Genomic DNA, 23,428 nt, shown 5'->3' with positions numbered 1-23,428 from the left:
CGTAACATGTCCGTTGTAATACGCCTTCACCAGTATACCATAATCAGGATGTTACTGGCATCGATCCTGATGTGCCGGTTGGCACTCCAATTGTTGGGCTAAGGCACTTTGAAAGCGGTACCAGGTCGCTTGTACGGAGTTGCTTACGGATGTGTGGCTTTTTATGGAGATCCAACAGAGCCCACTGTTGAACCCCCACCACATCCTAGGCATCCTCTGCTTGAGCTAACTGGGAGGAGCTCGGTCACTTCTCGAGAGAAGTGCCAAAGGTGGTAATCCATACGGATGTATGAAGTTTTTTCGCTTAAGAAATAATTCCTAAGCTCCCACCCGACTCGCAGAGGGGGGGTTCGTCAAGCCCCTGGACTCCTGTCCCTGCTGCCCTGTCTGTCTGTCTGTCTGTCTGTCTGTCTGTCTGTCTGTCTGTCTGTCTGTCTGTCTGTCTGTCTGTCTGTCTGTCTGTCTGTCTGTCTGTCTGTCTGTCTGTCTGTCTGTCTGTCTGTCTGTCTGTCTGTCTGTCTGTCTGTCTGTCTGTCTGTCTGTCTGTCTGTCTGTCTGTCTGTCTGTCTGTCTGTCTGTCTGTCTGTCTGTCTGTCTGTCTGTCTGTCTGTCTGTCTGTCTGTCTGTCTGTCTGTCTGTCTGTCTGTCTGTCTGTCTGTCTGTCTGTCTGTCTGTCTGTCTGTCTGTCTGTCTGTCTGTCTGTCTGTCTGTCTGTCTGTCTGTCTGTCTGTCTGTCTGTCTGTCTGTCTGTCTGTCTGTCTGTCTGTCTGTCTGTCTGTCTGTCTGTCTGTCTGTCTGTCTGTCTGTCTGTCTGTCTGTCTGTCTGTCTGTCTGTCTGTCTGTCTGTCTGTCTGTCTGTCTGTCTGTCTGTCTGTCTGTCTGTCTGTCTGTCTGTCTGTCTGTCTGTCTGTCTGTCTGTCTGTCTGTCTGTCTGTCTGTCTGTCTGTCTGTCTGTCTGTCTGTCTGTCTGTCTGTCTGTCTGTCTGTCTGTCTGTCTGTCTGTCTGTCTGTCTGTCTGTCTGTCTGTCTGTCTGTCTGTCTGTCTGTCTGTCTGTCTGTCTGTCTGTCTGTCTGTCTGTCTGTCTGTCTGTCTGTCTGTCTGTCTGTCTGTCTGTCTGTCTGTCTGTCTGTCTGTCTGTCTGTCTGTCTGTCTGTCTGTCTGTCTGTCTGTCTGTCTGTCTGTCTGTCTGTCTGTCTGTCTGTCTGTCTGTCTGTCTGTCTGTCTGTCTGTCTGTCTGTCTGTCTGTCTGTCTGTCTGTCTGTCTGTCTGTCTGTCTGTCTGTCTGTCTGTCTGTCTGTCTGTCTGTCTGTCTGTCTGTCTGTCTGTCTGTCTGTCTGTCTGTCTGTCTGTCTGTCTGTCTGTCTGTCTGTCTGTCTGTCTGTCTGTCTGTCTGTCTGTCTGTCTGTCTGTCTGTCTGTCTGTCTGTCTGTCTGTCTGTCTGTCTGTCTGTCTGTCTGTCTGTCTGTCTGTCTGTCTGTCTGTCTGTCTGTCTGTCTGTCTGTCTGTCTGTCTGTCTGTCTGTCTGTCTGTCTGTCTGTCTGTCTGTCTGTCTGTCTGTCTGTCTGTCTGTCTGTCTGTCTGTCTGTCTGTCTGTCTGTCTGTCTGTCTGTCTGTCTGTCTGTCTGTCTGTCTGTCTGTCTGTCTGTCTGTCTGTCTGTCTGTCTGTCTGTCTGTCTGTCTGTCTGTCTGTCTGTCTGTCTGTCTGTCTGTCTGTCTGTCTGTCTGTCTGTCTGTCTGTCTGTCTGTCTGTCTGTCTGTCTGTCTGTCTGTCTGTCTGTCTGTCTGTCTGTCTGTCTGTCTGTCTGTCTGTCTGTCTGTCTGTCTGTCTGTCTGTCTGTCTGTCTGTCTGTCTGTCTGTCTGTCTGTCTGTCTGTCTGTCTGTCTGTCTGTCTGTCTGTCTGTCTGTCTGTCTGTCTGTCTGTCTGTCTGTCTGTCTGTCTGTCTGTCTGTCTGTCTGTCTGTCTGTCTGTCTGTCTGTCTGTCTGTCTGTCTGTCTGTCTGTCTGTCTGTCTGTCTGTCTGTCTGTCTGTCTGTCTGTCTGTCTGTCTGTCTGTCTGTCTGTCTGTCTGTCTGTCTGTCTGTCTGTCTGTCTGTCTGTCTGTCTGTCTGTCTGTCTGTCTGTCTGTCTGTCTGTCTGTCTGTCTGTCTGTCTGTCTGTCTGTCTGTCTGTCTGTCTGTCTGTCTGTCTGTCTGTCTGTCTGTCTGTCTGTCTGTCTGTCTGTCTGTCTGTCTGTCTGTCTGTCTGTCTGTCTGTCTGTCTGTCTGTCTGTCTGTCTGTCTGTCTGTCTGTCTGTCTGTCTGTCTGTCTGTCTGTCTGTCTGTCTGTCTGTCTGTCTGTCTGTCTGTCTGTCTGTCTGTCTGTCTGTCTGTCTGTCTGTCTGTCTGTCTGTCTGTCTGTCTGTCTGTCTGTCTGTCTGTCTGTCTGTCTGTCTGTCTGTCTGTCTGTCTGTCTGTCTGTCTGTCTGTCTGTCTGTCTGTCTGTCTGTCTGTCTGTCTGTCTGTCTGTCTGTCTGTCTGTCTGTCTGTCTGTCTGTCTGTCTGTCTGTCTGTCTGTCTGTCTGTCTGTCTGTCTGTCTGTCTGTCTGTCTGTCTGTCTGTCTGTCTGTCTGTCTGTCTGTCTGTCTGTCTGTCTGTCTGTCTGTCTGTCTGTCTGTCTGTCTGTCTGTCTGTCTGTCTGTCTGTCTGTCTGTCTGTCTGTCTGTCTGTCTGTCTGTCTGTCTGTCTGTCTGTCTGTCTGTCTGTCTGTCTGTCTGTCTGTCTGTCTGTCTGTCTGTCTGTCTGTCTGTCTGTCTGTCTGTCTGTCTGTCTGTCTGTCTGTCTGTCTGTCTGTCTGTCTGTCTGTCTGTCTGTCTGTCTGTCTGTCTGTCTGTCTGTCTGTCTGTCTGTCTGTCTGTCTGTCTGTCTGTCTGTCTGTCTGTCTGTCTGTCTGTCTGTCTGTCTGTCTGTCTGTCTGTCTGTCTGTCTGTCTGTCTGTCTGTCTGTCTGTCTGTCTGTCTGTCTGTCTGTCTGTCTGTCTGTCTGTCTGTCTGTCTGTCTGTCTGTCTGTCTGTCTGTCTGTCTGTCTGTCTGTCTGTCTGCCTGTCTGTCTGCCTGTCTGTCTGTCTGAGCAATCTTCTCAATATTATTGTATATTGATAAGCGTTCCTTGTAGCGACTTTAGTACGATAAAACATCGCCAAGGGACCCAAATATAATAAAACCATACACATTTGTTTAAGGAAAGTAATCTCCAGATGCATATCTAAACTTACCACTGCCCATAGGCCGTTTACTCTAGGCATCCATTCAGATCTTCCGGAACACTTTCCATTTTCATTTACTTTTTTTACACACACGCCAGGAAAACTGAACCGCACTAAAACAATCGAGCACTCTCATCCGGGTCAGCACCCGCTTGCCATCATCCAGAAGATTCGCTATTCTCCTGGCAGGATCACCAAATGTGGAGCTTAGAATTATTGTGGACAAGCGGGTGCCCCCAGGAAATTGATGTTGACGAAGTAGTGACGCGACGACAGTTTACGCGCCTACTAGGTTGCTTGATGTGCATTTGGCAGACCATGTGTTAAATCATACGTCTTTTGTAGCTCAATTTTCTCAAATGTCCTATTAAATATACAAGATACTCTTAACCGAAAAGGTCAAGGTAATTCCCATTACGAAAATATCCTGGGTCAATTGAGAAATCGAGCCCGTCTCCGTCAGCATGGTCTTGCTGATTATCCTCGTGCTTACCGCTTCGAATCTATAGGAAGGCTGTAATATCTCGACAAATATTTATCTAGTACATGCATTGGCCATCTTTTCTGGGCCCACCTTGATGAGTTATGTTGCAATACCATCCTTTCCAGAAGTCTTGTAGTACAAAATCGTATGCAATGTCTAACTACGACTGAACATCACAGAACGACTCATAAATCTGCTCAATGAAACGTGAAGCTTAGGCTTGAGAAACTTTAATAAATTATCATCACTGTGCTTGTGTGCAGCTTTCCTCTGTCCTGGGGATAATATTCATAAACGGTCATCGTCATCCAAGGCCATTTCCCATTTGTTGCCTTCCATATATTTTATATCCTGCCTGCCTGAGCACTACCACCATTACTGGAGGAGTGTAGTACGACTGGTACGAACGGATGTGTGTCCCTTATTTATCGCTCGGTAATTTACGCAATCGCATTCGTTTGCCTTGATTGTTTCATTATTTAATCAACATTATACTGGGTCATTCGTTTCAGCCGCCATTGTCGTAAGCATACAAAATTGGACCCCCTCGATGCCAATCGACTCTCTTTTGTGTATTCGCAAGGGAATGCTGATTGGATCGAATGCAATCAATCATAAGAAGCACTTCAGTAGGTACTCCAGCTGTCAGTTGCTTCAACGGCGAAATAACAATGGCAACGCCTGTCAAAGTGACGATGCCATGGTAACGTGGAAATGACAATGGCGCGGCTGTCAAATTATCAAAAACAATCAAATCTAGCTCAGTCAACAACGAAACAATGAAACTTCATGCAAACAATCTGGAAACAGATTTTACGCAAAACTTTCCCTCCGAATGTAAATAAAGATTATCTAACTATTGTTCGGAACAATCCGCAACCGCAATCGGCATAAGCTTCCTTATCAGCGCTGGATTTCCCCCTTTCTGACAAACTTCCAGCCCCCGGTTCAATTAATTTTCTCCCCGACGGTGACGGCGACGCCGAAGCGGGGGGCCAAAACTTTCGCCGGCAACAGTCGTCGTCTGCCCTTGTGTGGGATTCGCCCTGCTACCGCCAGCAGTTTTATTGATACAATTTATCATTTTGACCTTCTTGTTCTTGCTTTAGCCCCTTCAAACGGAAGCAATGATTTATATTTGCCACCCCCTCGCGTCCTGATCTATGCTTTCACAAACTTTTGAAAACCGCCAATTTAGTCGCCCTTCCCCTCTGGGAGCTTTAGGGGTACACTGAAAGAACTTGAGCATTCCGATTCACGTGTTTCGCACATAAATTTGCGCAGAAGGTGAAGCGATCTAAAAACCACCTTGATTTTTTTTTTCTTGCGTTTGCAATTTCCGTTCATAGGTCGAATCACATGAATTCAACATGTCAGTTTTCCTGAGTGTACCACGATGAGCTCTGTCAGTCCTGACCCGTCAACACGATGCTGTGCGAAATTACTCCAGAAAAGTTCAATCGGAAAAGTTTAAGCATAATTTTGTTCGCTCCCTCCACCCTTGCTCTCCATTCTCCGTTGAGTCCGGTACCCGCGTCAGGCTGCGGCCAGAGTGGACGCGTCGCGCGACGCGACGCGGTGCGGCGCGTTTTTGACGCGGCTTCCAACGCGGCTTGATAGCCACAGTGAACGCGGTGCAACGCGTCTATTCGTAAAGCAAACTTAAAAGTTTTCATAATTTCCGCCACCTTTGCACATGAATACTGACCATAACTATTTTATTTATTAATTATTTTATTAAACTCACCATAATTATTTTATCTTTCAAATTATAACACACGGTGAGAAGTTTTGATAAGATTGTTTGTATATTGGATCACTTCACACCATCAATGTATAATTTCCAACTCGGGTTGCAGAGATAGTTTGTGATAGGTTCGCCTTGACAACCAGTAGCACACAATCAGAGTGAGCTGTCTCCTCTCTATCGGTTTAAAAGCCATAACATTTCAACAATTTTCTAGAGTTATCTGATGAAAGATTTCCAGGAGATATGTGATTATTGTGCTCAACCTAAAATTAAAAATGAACCATTTATCTAAATTTACCTTCAACTGCTATTTATTTGGGCCCATATAGCCGAGGCGGTAAACGCACGGGTATTCAGCTTGACCATGCTGAGGGTGACGGGTTCGATTCCCGGTCGGTCCAGGATCTTTTCGTAAAGGAAATTTCCTTGACTTCCTTGGGCATAGAGTATCTTCGTGCCTGCCACACGATATACACATGCAAAATGGTCATTGGCAGAGGAAGCTCTCAGTTAATAACTGTGGAAGTGCTCATAGAACACTAAGCTGAGAAGCAGGCTTTGTCCCAATGAGGACGTTACGCCAAGAAGAGAGAGAGAGTGCTATTTATTTCAGATGATTCAGAAGAGGTATACATTTGGGATAATGGTGATTTCCTAACCTCAAAGCTACCCGCCCTACAGGTACAAATTTTGAAATTTTATGAACAAGTGAGCTTGCAGTCAGAGCTACCACAGGGTTGTATACGTAAAAAATGGCACCCCTTCGTTTATTTTTAAACAGCAATGCAATGAAACAAGCTGGTAACTCAAAAAAAGTATATTTTTATTTTGAAACTATTTTTTAAGCTTACAGCCCTAGTAGAATACTTTGAGATAGTAAAATAATCGAGAGGGTGCCAACCGTTTTTGTGCATGAAACATGGGTAGGGGTAATGTGAAAGCTCTGCTTGTAATGGATGTAGAATGACAGAGATTTCGATTATTTCCGTTAAGTCTTTAGTCATAAATTTAAAGGAATTACTTATTTTGATTCGCAAAATAGGTGAAAAGTGAGGTTACGAGACGCCACCGGATAATAAACATGTGATATTATTCATGTTAATATATTTTACATTCCCATATAGCCGAGGCGGTAAACGCACGGGTATTCAGCATGACCATGCTGAGGGTGACGGGTTCGATTCCCGGTCGGTCCAGGATCTTTTCGTAAAGGAAAATTCCTTGACTTCCTTGGGCATAGAGTATCTTCGTGCCTGCCACACGATATACACATGCAAAATGGTCATTGGCAGAGGAAGCTCTCAGTTAATAACTGTGGAAGTGCTCATAGAACACTAAGCTGAGAAGCAGGCTTTGTCCCAGTGAGGACGTTACGCCAAGAAGAGAGAGAGAGAGAGATATTTTACATTCACATTTGAATACATTTGAAAAACAATTTCGTAAAATTAGCGCCATGATTTTGTAAAAACGGACGAAATCCACACAAAAATACAAAATTATCCGCGCGAACCGCATGACTTCCGCATCAAAAACAGTGCATGCACTGTTTTGTCGTGCGTCGCGCGGCTAAACGCTTTCCGCTTCGCATCGTTCCGCGCGCACTCTGGCATGTTATGATTGTTTTCCCTGTATTCTAATGAACGGAGTTCTGCCGCGCGTCGACGCGCGACCTGTCAAATGCCGCATTGCACCGCGCCGCGCCGCGTGACGCGTTCACTCTGGCTGGCACCTCATGCTCTCAAGAAAATGAACGCGAACCAGCTTGCTTTGTTTCGTCCCGCGCGCCATTCTTCTAGTACTGCGTCCGAACCAAGACAAAGCAAACAAACCTCGCCGCCAGAGGGGGTGACACTAGTTTTGCCAAGCCAAAAAACCTCAAAAAAAGCCGAAAAAAGACCAAAAAAGTCGCTAAAACCCGCATAAGTTTTGCGGGTTTTACCGGGTTTTTTCGTCTTTTCTCGACTTTTTGTGGGGTTTTTCGGCTTGGCAAAACTAGTGTCGCTCCCCCTGCTCGCCGCCATCGTCGTAACCGATAATGACAGTTTGCCCTTTTCACACAGCAGTTTTCTTCATTGGAGAAAATGTGTGATTCTTCGTTGTGGTCTGTCGGACCATTCCTGAGACGGCTAATTAGGTTGGGATCCGAAGAAAGCGCTGCGTCACGATCGAGTAAACTGGCAACCCTGCCGTGGCATTTTTTCAAGAACACGCGACCAACCCTTGTTGATTAGTGTAAGCAAGCAGCCAACCAACCAACAACGAGGGGGTGATAATTTCATTTTCTTCTGACAGCGTCGACTAATTAAAATTACCCCATGGGTCTGTCGTACCCCTCGATTCGACGTCCCTCGCCGCAACACAACAAAACAACCTTGAGAAGGGATGCTAGCAGTCGAAAGTGATAAATATTCAAAACATTACGTCAAGAAGCCCGAGACCGGACACGTCGCTACAACAGACCGACCGACCATTTTCCAACCCGCCTGCTAAGTTGAATTAACACAAAAGCTAACTTGTTTTCTCTTGGTTTTGTTCTTATTTATTTCCATCTCTCTCGACAGGGTTTCATCAAAATCTACAAGCAGTTCTTCCCGCAAGGTGATCCCAGTAAATTTGCCTCGCTGGTGTTTCGGGTGTTCGACGAGAATAATGTAAGTATTCTTTGTTTTCAAGAGCATATTTATTGATAGTTGTTCTATTGAGGTTGTTACAGCAGATACGAAGTATTTTCAAACATAAAAAAAAACTGTGTATGAAAGTATTTTGAAACAGTGCTAAACTATGTTTTGCTTTTAAAAAAACGAATAATTATGTAAGGGGCCGTCCATATACCACGTGGACAGAAAATTCATTGTTTTTGACCCCCTCCCCCCCTCCCCGTGGACAAGCGTGGACTTTTCATTGACCCCTACCCCCCTCCCCCAATGTCCACGTGGACACTGGAAAAAATATTTTTTTTTTAAATAAATAAGAAAAAGTGATTTTGCGAAGTTTTTTTTATAAAGTTTTTTTAATAGTAAACAATGTCTTGAATAACTGTATAACCACAGACAAACAGACGTAACACTTGCAAAATTTCTATCGACCACGCTTTTAACGATCATTTTGAATCTTCATAATTGTGGCTTTCACAACCAGGGGCACGCGCATCGTTTTCCTATGCGTTTGACGTTTCACACTAGAGCCTTCTGTTGACGATATTGCACATCGCAGTATTTCGTGAAACACTTCCACCAGTTGATGGTAGTGTAGACTGGGCGATGGATTTTCACGAAAATTGTTCTAGGTGTTACGTCTGTTTGTCTGTGGCATAACTTTATGAATTACAAAAAAAATCTATACATATATTTAGTGTCGGATTTTTTGCTAAGAAAACTTTGTAGTTTCAAAACTAAATTATAGAGCTATGATTTAGATTCCAATATCCTATAGTAACATCTTAAATTTTGAAGGATATTACAAAACAAAAAGTGTTCGAGATAAACCTGCAAATCCCTACAGCGATGAAAATTCAAACAAAACGCCAGATTTTTCTAAATCTACGCTTTATTTTAAAACTCCAAAATTCTCCTTAAGGCCGTTACAAATATTTATTTCCCATTATGTCCCACCACTCGTTGGCTGGTCGAGGGGGGGGGGGGGGGATAGAAATAATAAACCATTTAATCTGAAAAATATTAAAACCTCATTGGATTTGTTTAAAAATTTTCATCAGAGCCCGATATTTTCACAAATATTTTTTATCTGCTCCCTCAAAATGCACAATCCAGCCAAAAATTTTTGAAGGGAGTGAAGACAAAAAGTCAATATTAAATTTGTATTAGCCTAATGAAGAAAACTAGGTAACTAGAAATTCTGATAATTTAAAAAAAGAGCCGTTGAAATGTTTACGCAATTCCATTCTTTCCTTGAAGAATCAACTTCTACAAAATATCAAGGTATAATAAAATAAAATGTAAAGAACTGTTATGAAAAATAATCACTCAAAAAATGCGATATTAGGCCATATGAATAAAGTTGAGTAAATACTCTTTACTAAATCTATGTGAAGCCGTGGAGCAAATCTCTGTGAATCTTCACAGAGATCTGAGTAAAGAGTATTCACTCAGCTTTATTCATTTGGGCTATTATTTGTTTTATTTCTTAATATTTATTTCTTTAACTCTCATGTCAATGTTGTCCACGTGGACATTTGCCAGACCCCCACCCCCCTCTCCGTGGACAAGCGTGGACTTTCCTCGAACCCCCTCCCCCCTCCAAGTTGTCCACGTGGTATATGGACGGCCCCTAATGATGCTAGCTATTTTATAGAATCATACCATATCCACAGACAAACAGACGTAACACCTTGAACAATTTTCATTTAAATCCATCGCCCAGTTCACACCACCATCACCTGGTGGAAAAGCTGCACGAATTACTGTGTTGTGCAATATCGTCAACAGAAGGCGCTAGCGTGAAACGTCAAACGCATAGAAAAATGATGCGCGCTCCTCTGGTTGTGAAAGCCACAACTATGAAAATTTAAAATGATCGTTAAAAGCGTGGTCGATGGAATTTCGCAAGTGTTACGTCTGTTTGTCTGTGCCATATCCATGAAGTAATCATTTGGATCCACAGAAAATTGTCCAACAGAGACTTAGATCTTAGAATTGGTCTCCAGTTAGCTTAGTGGTAATAAGGCTATGGATCGCCAATCCGGAGACGGCGGGTTCGATTCCCGTTCCAGTCGGGAAAATTTTCTCGACTCCCTGGGCATAGTGTGTCATTGTCCTTGTCTCACAATGTACAAATTCACACAATGGCAGGCAAAGAAAGCCCTTCAATTAAGAACTGTGGAAGTGCTCAAAGAACACTAAGTTGAAGCGTGGCAGGCCAAGTCCCAGTGGGGACGTAGTGCCAAAAAGAAGAAGAAGAAGACTTAGATCTAGACGCAACTCATCTTTCTGGTTTTTCACCGTGAAAACCAACTTGTTCAGACGGCCATGCTGTCCGTTTTTCGACTCGATCGACTTCGATCGATCATCCAGCTCATCTTTCGAACTCATCACCAGGAAAATCAAATAATTCTAAGGTCGTCCAACACATCCTTCGGTTTGATCCCTTCTGACATTGATTCGGGCTCTTGGAATTCCTTCGGAATGTCTCATGAAAAATTTTCAAGAGATTCTTTCAGGAGTACTTTTAGATATTTCTCTAGGAGTTCTTTCAGATATTCCCACAGAAGTTCCTCCAAGGATTAATTCACGAGTTCCCTCGAAGATTCATGCAGTATAGTAGTTCTTTCAAGGATTGCTCCAGAAGTTCCTTCGATAATCTCTACGAGAGGTCATTCAGGAATCTCTCTATAAGCTACAAAAAGATTCAGGGATGCCTCCACCCACGTATTCATTAGGTATTCGTTCAGAAGTTTCCTAAGCTATTTCAATAGGAATGCGCGCAGGTATCCTTCCAAAAGTCCCTTCAGGCATTCTTGCAGGAGGATTCACAGATGCCTCCTGGAGATCCATCAAGAACTCCGTAAGACGTTCCTTAAGAAATTCCTGCATGAGATCTTTAGAAATTAATGTAGCAATTTCTGCAGGGATTGTTTCTGAAGTTCCTTTAGAAATTTCTCCAGGAGTTCCTACAGAAATTAGTGCAGAAGTTCTTTCAAAGTTTCCACCAGAAATTTCAGAGATTCTTGCAGATGTTTGATCAAAGATTCCTCCTGATTTTTCAAAGTTCTTTCAGAGAACATGCAGGGGGATTCAAGGATACCTCCAAGAGAATGCAGGGATTCTCCCAGAATTTTTTTGAGGAATTCCTATATAAGTGTTCTTTCTAAATTCCTTTAAGTATTTTTCCAGGGATCGCTCCGGATGCCTCCAGGATTTACATCAGAGATTTCTCCAGAAGCTCATTCAGGAATTCTTACAGGAGCTCCTTCAAAGAATCTCATAGGAGTTCCTTCAATAATTTCCTTGAGATTAAAATCAGGCAAATCTCAATGGTATTCTTGAGGGATCTTTCATGGAGTTTCTACAAGAATTCTGCCAGGGTTTCCTTCTGGTGTCCCACCAGGAATTCTTTCGGGCATACCTCCTGCAAATCTTTCCCCCTACCCTGAAAGATTCCCTTTGGGGGATTCCGCTTAAAATCCTTCGAGGATTCCGCCTAGAAATCCTTCGTAGATTCGAATCGGAATTCCTTCGGGAATTCCCCCCTGGAATTCCTGCAGGGATTTCTCCTGTATTTTTTTAGGAGATTCCTCCTGGACTTCCTTCATGAATACCTGCTGAAATTCTTTCGGGGATTTCTCCTGATATTCTGTTGTTGATTTCTCCTGGAATTTCCTTCTGGAATTCCATCGGTGATTTTTCCTAGAATTCTTTCGGGGATTCCTCCTGGAGTTCCTTCGGGGTTTGCTCTTGAAAATCCTTTGAGGATTCCGTTTGGAAAATCTTCGGAAATTCCTCACAGAATTCTTTCAGGAGTTTCCCCTGGGATTCCTGTAATTTCTTTGGGTATTTCTTGTGGAACTTCTTCAGGAATCCCTCCTGAAATTCCGTCGGATATTCCTTCTGGACTTCCTTCAGAGGTTCCTCCTAGACTTCATATAATAATCTTTCGGATATTCGTCCTGGAATTCTTTTTAAAATTCCTCCTTGAATTCTTTCGGGGATGGCTTTTGGAATTCCTTCGGGAACTCTTCGTAGAATTCTTTCGGAGATTCCCTAGCTTCGGAGATTCCTCCTGGAATTCCTTCGGGGATTCCTCCTAGACTTAATTCGAGGATTCCTGCTGAAATTTCTTCGGGGATTCCTCCTTATATTCCATCGGGGCTTTATACAGTGACCCCACACCGATGAATCACCTTATTTTTCGTACACTATTTATGAATCACCATGTTGATCAAATGGAGTGATCCATAAACTGTGGTCATTTTTGCCGATTCATAAATTGTGGGGTCACTGTACGTGAATTCCTCCTAGAATTTATTCGGAGATTCCTCATAGAATTCCTTCGCAGTTTCCTCTTGGAGTTCCTTTGGTGATGCCTCTTAGAATTCCCTCAGGAATTGCTTCTGGAATCTGCTTCACAGATTCCTTCCTCCTAGAAGTCCTTTGGGGATTCTTTCTCGAAATCCCTTGGAAATTCTCACTGGAATTCTTTTCGGGATTCCTATTGGAATTCCTTCGTGGATTACTACTAGGAAATCTTTCGGGATTTCCTCTTGGACTACGAGGATACCTCCTAGAACTACTTCAGGAGTTCCTCATGGAGTTCCTTCGAGGATTCCTCCTAGTATTCTTTCGGGGATTCCTCCAGAATCGGTGCAGAAATTGTGGTAGTATTTAAGTATTCAGTGCAATTGGCAGCACTGACTGGTATGACAAAACAGCCGAGAGCTGATTGTTATTTGGAGAGGGTAAGGTAGGGGGAGTAAAAATAAACCAAATATAAGGCTTTTTACGGCATCATCAGCATCGGCAGCCATGTTGGATATGAGCCTCAATATTTCAAAGTGATAATTCTCTGCCACCAAAGCGAATATTCGTATGAAAAAGTATCATCCTATATGCTCACTCGCAGTGATTGCGATGATACTTTTTCTGCTGCGTTGCTGCAGAATTGGCCGTTTTTTATCACTTCAAAAATGCGAGGCATACAATCATTGAAAAGCAAAAAGTCAATGATTCGTTTGAAAACTCAGTGATGCAGTAAGACACCATAAGATTATTTTGTAATAAATTTAGGAAAAAATATAAACAATAAATTGAATTTTAGCATTGATTTTGGTCAGACTTCTGTGATACAGACAGGCGGTATGGAAGATATCGAGCGAAGGCTAGAGCAGCTCGACAATAGGTCGCCCCAAAAAAAAATCGATGTTCGAAAAGTTTAGGTGCTCAAGTCTTAAATGAAATATACGCATATTTGAAGCATTTTTGTAGAACATTTCGATTTTCTAAAAAAATGTTTAGAGGTTCCGCCATAATTTTTTTAAACAATCCTTTTTACATTAAAATTTCCTAAAAAAATTTTTTTTATATATTAAATATTTTTCTTAGAGAAATGGCGCATATGAATAGTAATAGATAAAACTTTCATGGTTGAAAATTAAAAAAAAATAGTAGGGTGCGGGCACCGGTTTTAGCCAGTCTAAAGGAAATCATTTTTATAAAAATAACCAATAATCCTATGAAAATTACAAATGTGTCAAATGAAAGGTTTCGCTATATACTTTATTAGAAAAATACGGGAATCAATCTAATACTTGATTTTTGTATTAAAAGTGGCACTGACCAAAATAGAAGCATTGCCGCAGTTTTGGCCATAACCTCAACTTTGGTTTCTATTTTGGCCAACTACGTGTATTTCTTATGGAAGTGGTCAAATTAGAAGTCCCCCTGGCCAAAATAGACATATGAGAGCTGGTTTTTTAGGGAAAATATTTTTTTCTTCCAGTTTTTGATCAAATTGTATGGTTTTCACAGCTGTAATCATCATATTATATTAGAATCTACCAGTAAAAATAAATTTATGTTAACTTAGATCGTAACAGGCTGAAAACCACACTATGGCCAAAACTCCGGGCTGGCCAAAACTGAAGCTTCTACCCTACATGTATTTTTAGTAAATTTTGATGAAAAATGCTCAAAAAATAGACGTTTTGTCTAAACCACTAAACGATTTTTAACAAAATAAAAACTTTCTGCAAAAATGCTTCAAATATGCATATCTTTCATTAAGCACCTTCACTTTTCGAACATCGGTTTTTTTTTTGGGACAGCCTACTCGACAAGCAAAGTAAGCTATGGCAGACACTATGGGACGAGAAAAAGGAATGTATCGAAAAAGAATACGTCCACGACGTAACTGAAATTGAAAGGGAATTCAGAAAAAGCACGATAAAAATACATACAGCTGCAATTCCGCGCAAAAAAGAAGCATTTAAAGTGCAGTATTGTGACAAAAAAGATGCAAAATTATTGGGCTTTAGTCGCAATTGATCATAAAAAAAAAACTATCAAATCTGACTATACATGTCAATGGTTGCTCCTTCGTGATTGATCTGAGCTGGTACCAATTGCACTGAGATCCAAATGAATAAGGGCTGGGACACTCCACTTATTCTCAAAGTGCAATCCTTATAGTTAGTTGGGAAAGGAGAGGAATATTAGAGTGTGCTGGTTGTTGCTACTAAAGACCAAGATCACCTCTGCATCCCCACAACCAGCACGGATTGGGGTATTTGTTAGACGGAAAGGATGGGAGATCTGGGAGTGTCCGTTGGGTCGGTGATGCGATTCATGGATAGGGGGTTATTTATAGTGTTCGTAAGGTGATAGCACAGAGAACAGACGTCTATCTTCGCTTTCTGCCTTGTGTAAAACTTTGTAACGGTCATTTCAGAGTATGTGGTTATGCCCCCGTTGTGCGGCGCTAGCGGCCCATCACTTACATTGTTGTGTTGTCAAATTTGTTTCCAGTGCTCGCCGTTTTTGGCCGTTTGGCGCTCGTGTCACTTTGTGGGCTAGTGTATTTTATCGATGAACACTGCCATCGTGGTGTCAAATCGACTTTTTATGTGGGGCAGTCTCCGTTGGTGGCGTTGAGGTACACTTAAATCCTTTACACACGATTTTGACGTATTTTTGTTCGAGCTTAAATGTCTGTTCTCTGTGGTGATAGATTGTGTGGTGAATAAGGTGAATAAGGTCAAGCGGCACAGCACGCTTTGGTTGCATAACTTGTAGGCGTTATATACACTGTGCTGTGAGTGGAAGTTGGAAGGGAGGGAAACGACTTTTTTTTTCAATTTGTTTCTGGTTCTAGCGATGGCTATGAACTCTAGCTACGCCTAGTAGTATAATTTCCAATCATACGACTCATCATCGAAAAGTTCTTGAGCATCTGGATAACTTTGCTGGAACACCAACTCTCTAACACTTGACCCTATAAACTACTTTGCCAAAGACACCGAATTTCTATGTGGTCAGGATCTTGATATAAATGTGATCATATACGTAACACTTACATGCTCACTGGCGTCATCTATGTGTGAAGTTCCTAATCAAACGGAATAGCATCTGTCAGTCCTTGAGCAACTCAACAACTTTGCCGAAGATACCACCATTCTAGGTGATCAAGATCCTGAGATATATTAACATAAAATTTGCTCAGTAGCGCCATCTATGTGTGAAATTTTCAAACAAACGGTCCATCATTAGAAAACTTTACCTAATAAACAACATTGCTGAAGATACCAAAATTCGATGTGGTCATGGTCAGGATCTTCATATATATGTGCTCAAATACTGAATACTTACATGCTCACTAGCGCCATCTATATATGAAATTCCGAATTAAACGGTCCAGCATATGTAACACAGAGAACAGACGTCTATCTTCGCTTTCTGCCTTGTGTAAAACTTTATAACGATCATATCGGAGTATGTGGTTATGCTCCCGTTGCACGGCGCTAGCGTCTCAGCACTTACATTGTTGTGTTGTCATATTTGTTTCCAGTGCTCGCCGTTTTTGGCTGTTTGGCGCTCGTGTCGCTTTGTGGGCTAGTGTATTTTAACGATGAACACTGCCATCGTGGGGTCAAATCGACTTTATAAGTGGGACAGTCTCCGTTGGTGGCGTTAAGGTACACTTAAATCCTTTACACACGATTTCGACGCTTTCGAATTTTTGTTCGAGCTTAAACGTCTGTTCTCTGTGTATGTAAGTCCTTAACCAACCCAACAACTTTACTGGAGACACCGATATTCTAATAAATCAGGATCATGCGATACAGAAGAACGAATTTGGGGTCCAAATGGACCCCAGGTTTCCGAAATGGACCATCATTTAAGGTTTCCTGTAGAGGGTTAAAGAAACTCATGAGAAGTATGAAGTCAGCAACGTCGAAGAGTTAGCAATAGGAGTAGCTTTTTGTTCACTTTCTAGTTTCTACCATTCACTAGCTCACCCAATACAGAAACCGTTCGTGTATTGGGTGTATTGGATGATTGATTGATTGATTTGTCTTTATTTAAGAGACTTTCAGTAGCGGATATGTATTGGATGAGTAAACAGCTGACATAACAGCTTAGAGCTGAATGTTGTATGGAGAGGTACATATAACGCGAGTAAGAATACCAGAATGTAAAAATATTTTGTAATAGATTTAAGAAAAATATGCATAAAAATTGAATTTCAGCAATGGGGCTGTCACAATGAAGCTGTTTCCGATAATTGTGGGTTCGTGCTACTGGAAATTTTACCCCAAACAAACCTCTTGAGGGATTCTCTGGAGAATCTGTAAGAATGCACAAAAAATCCTTGAAGAAATTTTCAGAGGCATCCCTGGAGGAATCTAGAAAAAAAAACCCTGAAGGAATTCAGTTATCCCTAGTATTTTTTTTCCAGGCGAAATTTTCACAATAAGCCCTAGAATAAATCCCCAGATGAATTTCTGAAATAATCCACAGAAAAATCTCTGGAGACTTTCCTGAAGGAATGCTCAAAGGAATCCCTGAAAGAATTTTCAGATAAATCCCTGGAGCAATGACTGGAGATTAAATGATATATAACGCCCTTTACTGGTATATTATCAGATTTGCTGGTATGTGTGAAACATACTGGAAAAACTTGTAATTACAAATTTCTAATTACAGGTTTATCCAGTACTTTTTAGACATACCAGCAAACCTGGTAATAAGCCAGTAAAGGGCAATATATATCATTGTACCCTTGCTTGTGTCGAGCGGCGCAGTTGGTCGCCAGAGCGTGTGACCGTACCGAACTCTCGACGCATACAAATTAGACACCAGAAACGAACTGCTTGGTGGCTAGGTACGCGGAGTGCGAGAATAAGTCTCAGCTTCATTAAAACAATTCGCTCACACTTGTAGTTAGTGGGCACAAACACGAGTGTGTTATGGATTGGCATCTAAGCCGAACAAGGGATGGGTTTGTGAAAAAGGAGTGTCCATGGTAGGGCTTCAGAGTCAGTTTGGCTTTCACAGAATCATTACCTGTTATGTGGCTCAGTTGGTTAAAGCGCCGGTCTAGCGAATACGGAGTCGTGGGTTCGAATCCCACCAGAATGCGTTTTTTTCACAAATTTCATCTCCCAATTTGTCAATCAGCAAAATTTCGTGCCTTCTAATCACTAGTTTTTCCAGGACTAGAGAATCCCTGAGGGAGTTCCAAGAGGAATCTCTAGAGGAAATACCATGTGGTAATTCCTCTAGCAGGAATATTCACAGTAACAAAGTACAAAAGTCCTGCAATACTAAACAAGGAAATTTCACATGTAATTTAAAGAGATATTCTTGGGAGAGTGAATCAAAATTCAACCATTGCGCAACAATAACGACAATGTCGCAACCTGAATTTGTTGCGACATTCAAACCCAATGCGACATAGGTTTGTCCCAACTTGAACAGAATAGGACAAAGATCGTGCACCACGAGATTAGAGATTTTCAAGGCTTGCATTGTGATTTTCGAGCGTTAACTTCGAGTCGGTAAACACTGCAACGCTGCTGAAGATGTATCATCAACAAGTTTCGATTTTGGGTTGGTAATTATTGATTATTCACGATAGTTGAAAAGTACGCAACAAATTCAGGTTCCGTTTTGTCTGCAACAAAAATTTTCGAGATCATGTCATTATCTGTTACCAGTTGGGATAAAGAGTAATCGCTGTGTTTTCTTTGGTGCTTGTTTCGTGCCTTTTTTGTCTGACAATTCTCTTCACTGCTTGGGAGAATTAAAAGTTCAATATGGTCTGTTCTGTTCAAGTTCGAAATGAATTGACTAAGGCAGGTTTAGAAATGACCCATTGCCGCCCCTACGCCACATTCAACCTACACTTATCGAGACAGTAAAACTCCTTCTAGTTACCTTCATCAGTGAAACTAGTTGATTTACGACGGGCAATCAAACTTTATCATCGTCATCATCATCATCATCCTCACAATCGAGGCGCACGGACCCGGAAAAGGACTTCAAAGTGCCATAAAATTGCGCTACCCCCCTTTGTTCTGCGATCCGTCCGGAATGATAGTGACATTGCTGCTTCCACCACATACTTTGAGATATGGAAAAAAGGGCAGAAGTGGGTGGTCCGGTCCGTCTCCATAAAGCGATAATTAGCATAATTACTCATTTTCATATGACCTTCGGAGCGGAAGTGCCGGTGTCCGCCGTCGTCGCCGTTCGTGACATGAATCCTTTTGCCTGGGGTAGTCACGTACTATGCCCCCCTAGCCTAGGCTAGGTTCGTCCGCCTTCTATTTTATTGGCCACTGGGCCCATTTCCGGTTGCCACGTGCAGAGCTGCCCAGCCAACGCAAACGGCTTAAATAGGTACCTACGTCTCTACAATAACCCAGGGCACGCGTGGGTGGCAAACGGTGACCGGTCATTAATTTCATTGCATTTTCGCGCGACGACGACGATGACGACGACGAGAACGCCCAATGAATATTCATCGCGGTTTGATTATTGTTTGTCCATTGTCTATGCTGTAAAATAATGTTATTGGAGCTATAAAAATACTAGCTGGCTTATTGGATTGAAGCCTAAACTGGTTGTATGTACAAAATAGAGAGAAGCCTTCTAAATTGAAGGTATTTTGAGGATTCGCGTCATTAGTTTTACAGAATTTATTTTCAAGACATCTTTAAATAACTACCTTGCCAAAACTTTACTTTAATTTTTCCATGCAATTCAGTATTATAATTTTTGTTTTATACTACTCATTTTAGTATCATAATGAAATACTTTTCCGTACCGGTTCATTATGCAACTGAAATAAGTTGTATAATACGAAATAGTTGCATAATGTTCATTATGCAACTCATCTGAGTTTCATTATGAACATTAAACAACTAAAATGAGTTGTATAATGAAAAAGTCACTGCATAATAGTTATCTATGTAACGAGTTGCAAAATGATTAAGCACGAGTCGTACATTTTTTTAATTAAGAAAAAAATATCACCGCAATATGATCATTTTCATCATTATCATCATGCTTCCTGATGGTTGAACGGGATCACCCACGTGTTCCATCAACCTAGACGCAAAACTTGAATCAAACAATCTGTGCTATAACCGTCACAGTTGTTCAAGCTCTTGACGTGGAGACACAGGTTGTTGGCCAAACAACTGCCTTACGATTCATAATGCAACTGCTTTCTATAGTGAGGAAAAGTAGGCCGTAGTGACACTAAAACGGCAAGTATAAAATGCAATATTGCCAAGTTGCAAAAAAAATTGTATGCAACTCGTTTTTTCAGCACTTTTCGTATTTATTCAACTCGACAAGCCTCGTTGGATAAATGTACGACTCGTGCTGAAAAAATCAACTTTTTGCAACTATACTGAAACCCATTTGGATGATACGTATCTGTAAATGTCTTGAAGAATTTGAACAGATCAATCGCGTGATGTTGGTCTAGATCGCAGCAGCTACTTTCTTGTGGGCTTCTCAGTGAGGTCTTGTTGAATTTTTTCCGAGGGATTATTAAGGATTCCTTCAGAAGCTCCCTCTGGAGTTCTTCCAGGAGTTTCTTCTGCGATTCCTAAAGAGGTTTCGTCTGGGATTCATTCAAGAGATTCCTCCAGGAAGTGCTCCCGGAATTCATCTACAGGTTATTTCCTGCTTTGCTTCAGGAGCTTCTGGATTTATTCAAAATTCCTTCCAAAATTTCACTACAAATTAACCCTCTAATACCCAAATTTTTGATTTTGATCTAAATATCATTTTTCGTCATCTAAAATCGATTTAAACATGTTTTGGAAGATGATTCTTTTTAATTCTCGATTTCGTGAATTTCAGTTTTTGATTTTTCTAATTTTTATTTTTGAACATCCCCAAAGTTTTATATTTTTTCTGAAAGCCTATTTGGGGTACGGATTTTTTGAGATGAAAACATTTTGAGATATTATGATTGTTGTTGAAATATTTTTATTTAAAATTTTTTTCATAGAAAACTTTATTATCCGTGTAATTCTAAGGAAAATAATTTAAGAGTGTATTCGATTCCCTTAAACTATAAAACTAGGATAGAATGATTTGGGAAAAATTTAAAATATGTTAATTGCAGTGATTAAATGCAAAATAAACAATGGCTTCTAGAAGGTGACTAAAACATCAATTTTTCAATGATTTTTAAAAAATGTAAATACGCTTTAAAATACACCAAAAACCATTTTGAGATATACAAAACAGTCCTAAATATCAGCCAAAAATATAAAAAAATTGATATTCCACGAAACAAAAATTACAAAAATGCTCAAACTATACCCCGTCTAAAGGCGGTATTGGGTATTAGAGGGTTAATTCCGAGATCCCTCTAGTATTATCTACTCCTTTCAAGATTACCCAAGAAATTTTTCCTGAGATTCTTCCTGGAATTTCTACCGTGGTGTCTCCACAATTTGTTTCTAGGATTTCTCTAGGTAGGGCTTCCTTCTATGATTTCTCGGGGAGCTACATATATCTGAGATTCTTTTTGGGGTTCCTTCTGAAATTTCCTCTGGGATCCTTACAGGAGTTTCTTCTCAGATTCCTAACCGGTTCCATATCATGCACTCCTTCCAGGACTCCCTCTGGAATATCAAGGGATTTCTTCCGGGATTTCTCATGGAGTTCCGGGAATCCTTCAGGAGTTCCATCCGAGATTCACCTGAAGGTTTCTGATGAAAACCAGAAAGGAATTGATGGAGTATTTCCTCAAGGAAATCCTGTAGGAACTTCATGAGGGATTCCAAAAACAGAACTGCAGGAGGAATTTCTCAAAACACTCCCTGACAAACTCCTGGAGGATTTCCAGGAAACCTCCAGAGGGATTCCAGAATGATCTGCAGGAATTCCAAATAGAACTATTGGAGGAAAGCAGAAAAGAGTTCTTAGATGAATCCTGAACAGAGTCCATGAAGAAATTCCAGACACAAGCCCAGAAAATAATGCCGGAGGAATCCCTAATGGAGCTTCCGAAAGAATCCTAGAAAAGGTTCTTGGAGGAATCCTGGTAGTATTTCCCGGTAGAATGATTTGCCGTAGGAATCCCGGAATGGGATTGCTTCCCAAAATAGCTCCGGAAAAAAAATCCCGGAAGGAGCTCCTGGAAAATCGCGAAAAAGTTTTTGGAGGAATATTGGAAGAAGTTCTAGTGGAATTCCTGGATGGATTCGATAAAGAATTCATGAAGAAATCCCAGAGGGAACTCCGGGAGGAATCTCGGAAAGAATTCCTGGAAGGAATCCCTGACGGAATATTTGAAAACGTTTCTGAAGGAATCTCGGAACGAATTACTGAAGCAAACCGCGAGAGAATTCCTGAAAGAATCCCGAAAGAAATCACGGGTAAAATTGCAGGAATTCCTACTGGAAATTCAAAAGAACTTTAAAGGAAACTATTAGGAGAATCTATTATGAAATTCCTAGAGGATGAAGAAATCTAGGAATTCCTGAAGTAATCTCAGAAGGTATTTTTTTAAAGAATCGTAAAAAAAAATTACGAGTATTTTCTGGAGGAATCCCGGTCAGAGCTCTTGAAGGAATTACAGAAGGGATCCCTTTAGAAATCTCAGAAGAAACTCCTGAAGGAATCCCTTAGAATCATCAAGAACTCCTTGGAAATCCCACATGAAATTCTTGGAGTCGTCCTGGAACAAATTTGTGAAGATGGATAACTTGGAGGAATTCCTGTGAAATCTAGGAGGAAGGACCTCCTACACAGCTAATCGCGTTCGGTAATTTTTCCCGAAATCTCAACCGCTGAGCGTTCGGTAATGGATTTTTAACGAAAGTCTGTGAAAAATTTACAAATTTCGGTAAAATGTTATCGTTTATCTGTCAAACTCTATCAAACTTCGGTAAAAGTTGCTACCTCTACCGATTTTTTCCTGTAAAACAAACTTAACGGTTGAGATTTCGGTAAAACATTAGGGGAGACTGGGGAGACTTGATCTTTTTTTCTTAATTTGCCTGTAACTTTAAGAAAAAACACAAAACTAGATCCATTTTTCGTACAGAATGGCAGGTAAACATCTATTGCAAGTTTATACACAACGGAAGGTCTTTAAATTATTGTTAAAGTTTTCAAATCTGTGTTTTATGGAGACATGTCTTATGATGTATTTTTCAAAAATGGGTCACAATTGATCCCCTTTTGAGCACATGGTTAATTTAAAGGGAGAATAACTCCAGAAGCTTGCTATTCATTTTCTTTTCAAGTTTTCTTGCATTTTTGATGAAAACGGTGTATTTGAAATTATAAGATTTCCTTAAATTTTTAAGGATATACCATATTTTGGAAATGGGGAGACAAGATCCCCCTTTCAATGGTGTGTAATAAAATAATAATTATCTGACATGTTTTATCGTTGAATATACTAGAATTCCGAGTACATAGAGGCTTCCAAATAGAATTTTATTTTTCAAATGTATAATGTGTGTGTAATCCTCGAGGGATCAAGTCTCCCCATGTCCTTGTTGTATACACTATGCCACATTAATTGAAATATTTATATAACAGCCTCATCTGGAAAAATATGTTTGATAGTATTCTATTTATACTAAGTGCTGTGAAATTTTGACACGATTTGGTTTAATTTTCACAAAGTTATTGAGATTTTTCGGAATCGCCTAAAAGATTTCTGAAGGACTGAAAACAAACCATCAGCCATTAAAAAATAATGCAATACACAATTAAAATCAATTGTAGCCAAAACATTGTCGTCTGTCCAGATGTTGATTTGGGAAAAATATGCTAGAAGAAAATTGTTTTTGATTCCGAGAAAATATGGGGGGAATAAGTCTCCCCAGGGATCAAGTCTCCTCAGTCTCCCCTACCGAAGTTGGCAATTTTTTCTAACTGTGTGGTGGAGTGCCATCGTGCCGTCATCAAGTCATAAATCAGCATACTTTCTTTTATTTTCTTTGTTTCAAGATCTGT

The 23,428-nt window shown here is 41.2% G+C and overlaps 1 protein-coding gene across 1 annotated transcript in view; it reads left to right on the top strand.

The window, feature by feature from the left end:
- Nucleotides 1-6,396: 6,396 nt before the first annotated feature.
- Nucleotides 6,397-23,428, top strand: part of LOC115269372 (frequenin-2) — a 75,195-nt gene continuing 58,163 nt past the window's right edge. Inside the window, exons 1-2 of the mRNA XM_062853287.1 lie at nucleotides 6,397-6,400; nucleotides 7,986-8,128. Of these exons, the coding sequence (XP_062709271.1) occupies nucleotides 6,397-6,400; nucleotides 7,986-8,128 (147 nt within the window). The remainder of the gene's footprint in view (nucleotides 6,401-7,985; nucleotides 8,129-23,428) is intronic.

This window comes from Aedes albopictus, chromosome 1 (assembly GCF_035046485.1).
Source record: "Aedes albopictus strain Foshan chromosome 1, AalbF5, whole genome shotgun sequence".
NCBI lineage: Eukaryota > Metazoa > Arthropoda > Insecta > Diptera > Culicidae > Aedes > Aedes albopictus.
Note: the sequence above shows the minus strand (reverse complement) of the source record. Positions and strands in the feature narration are given on the sequence as shown.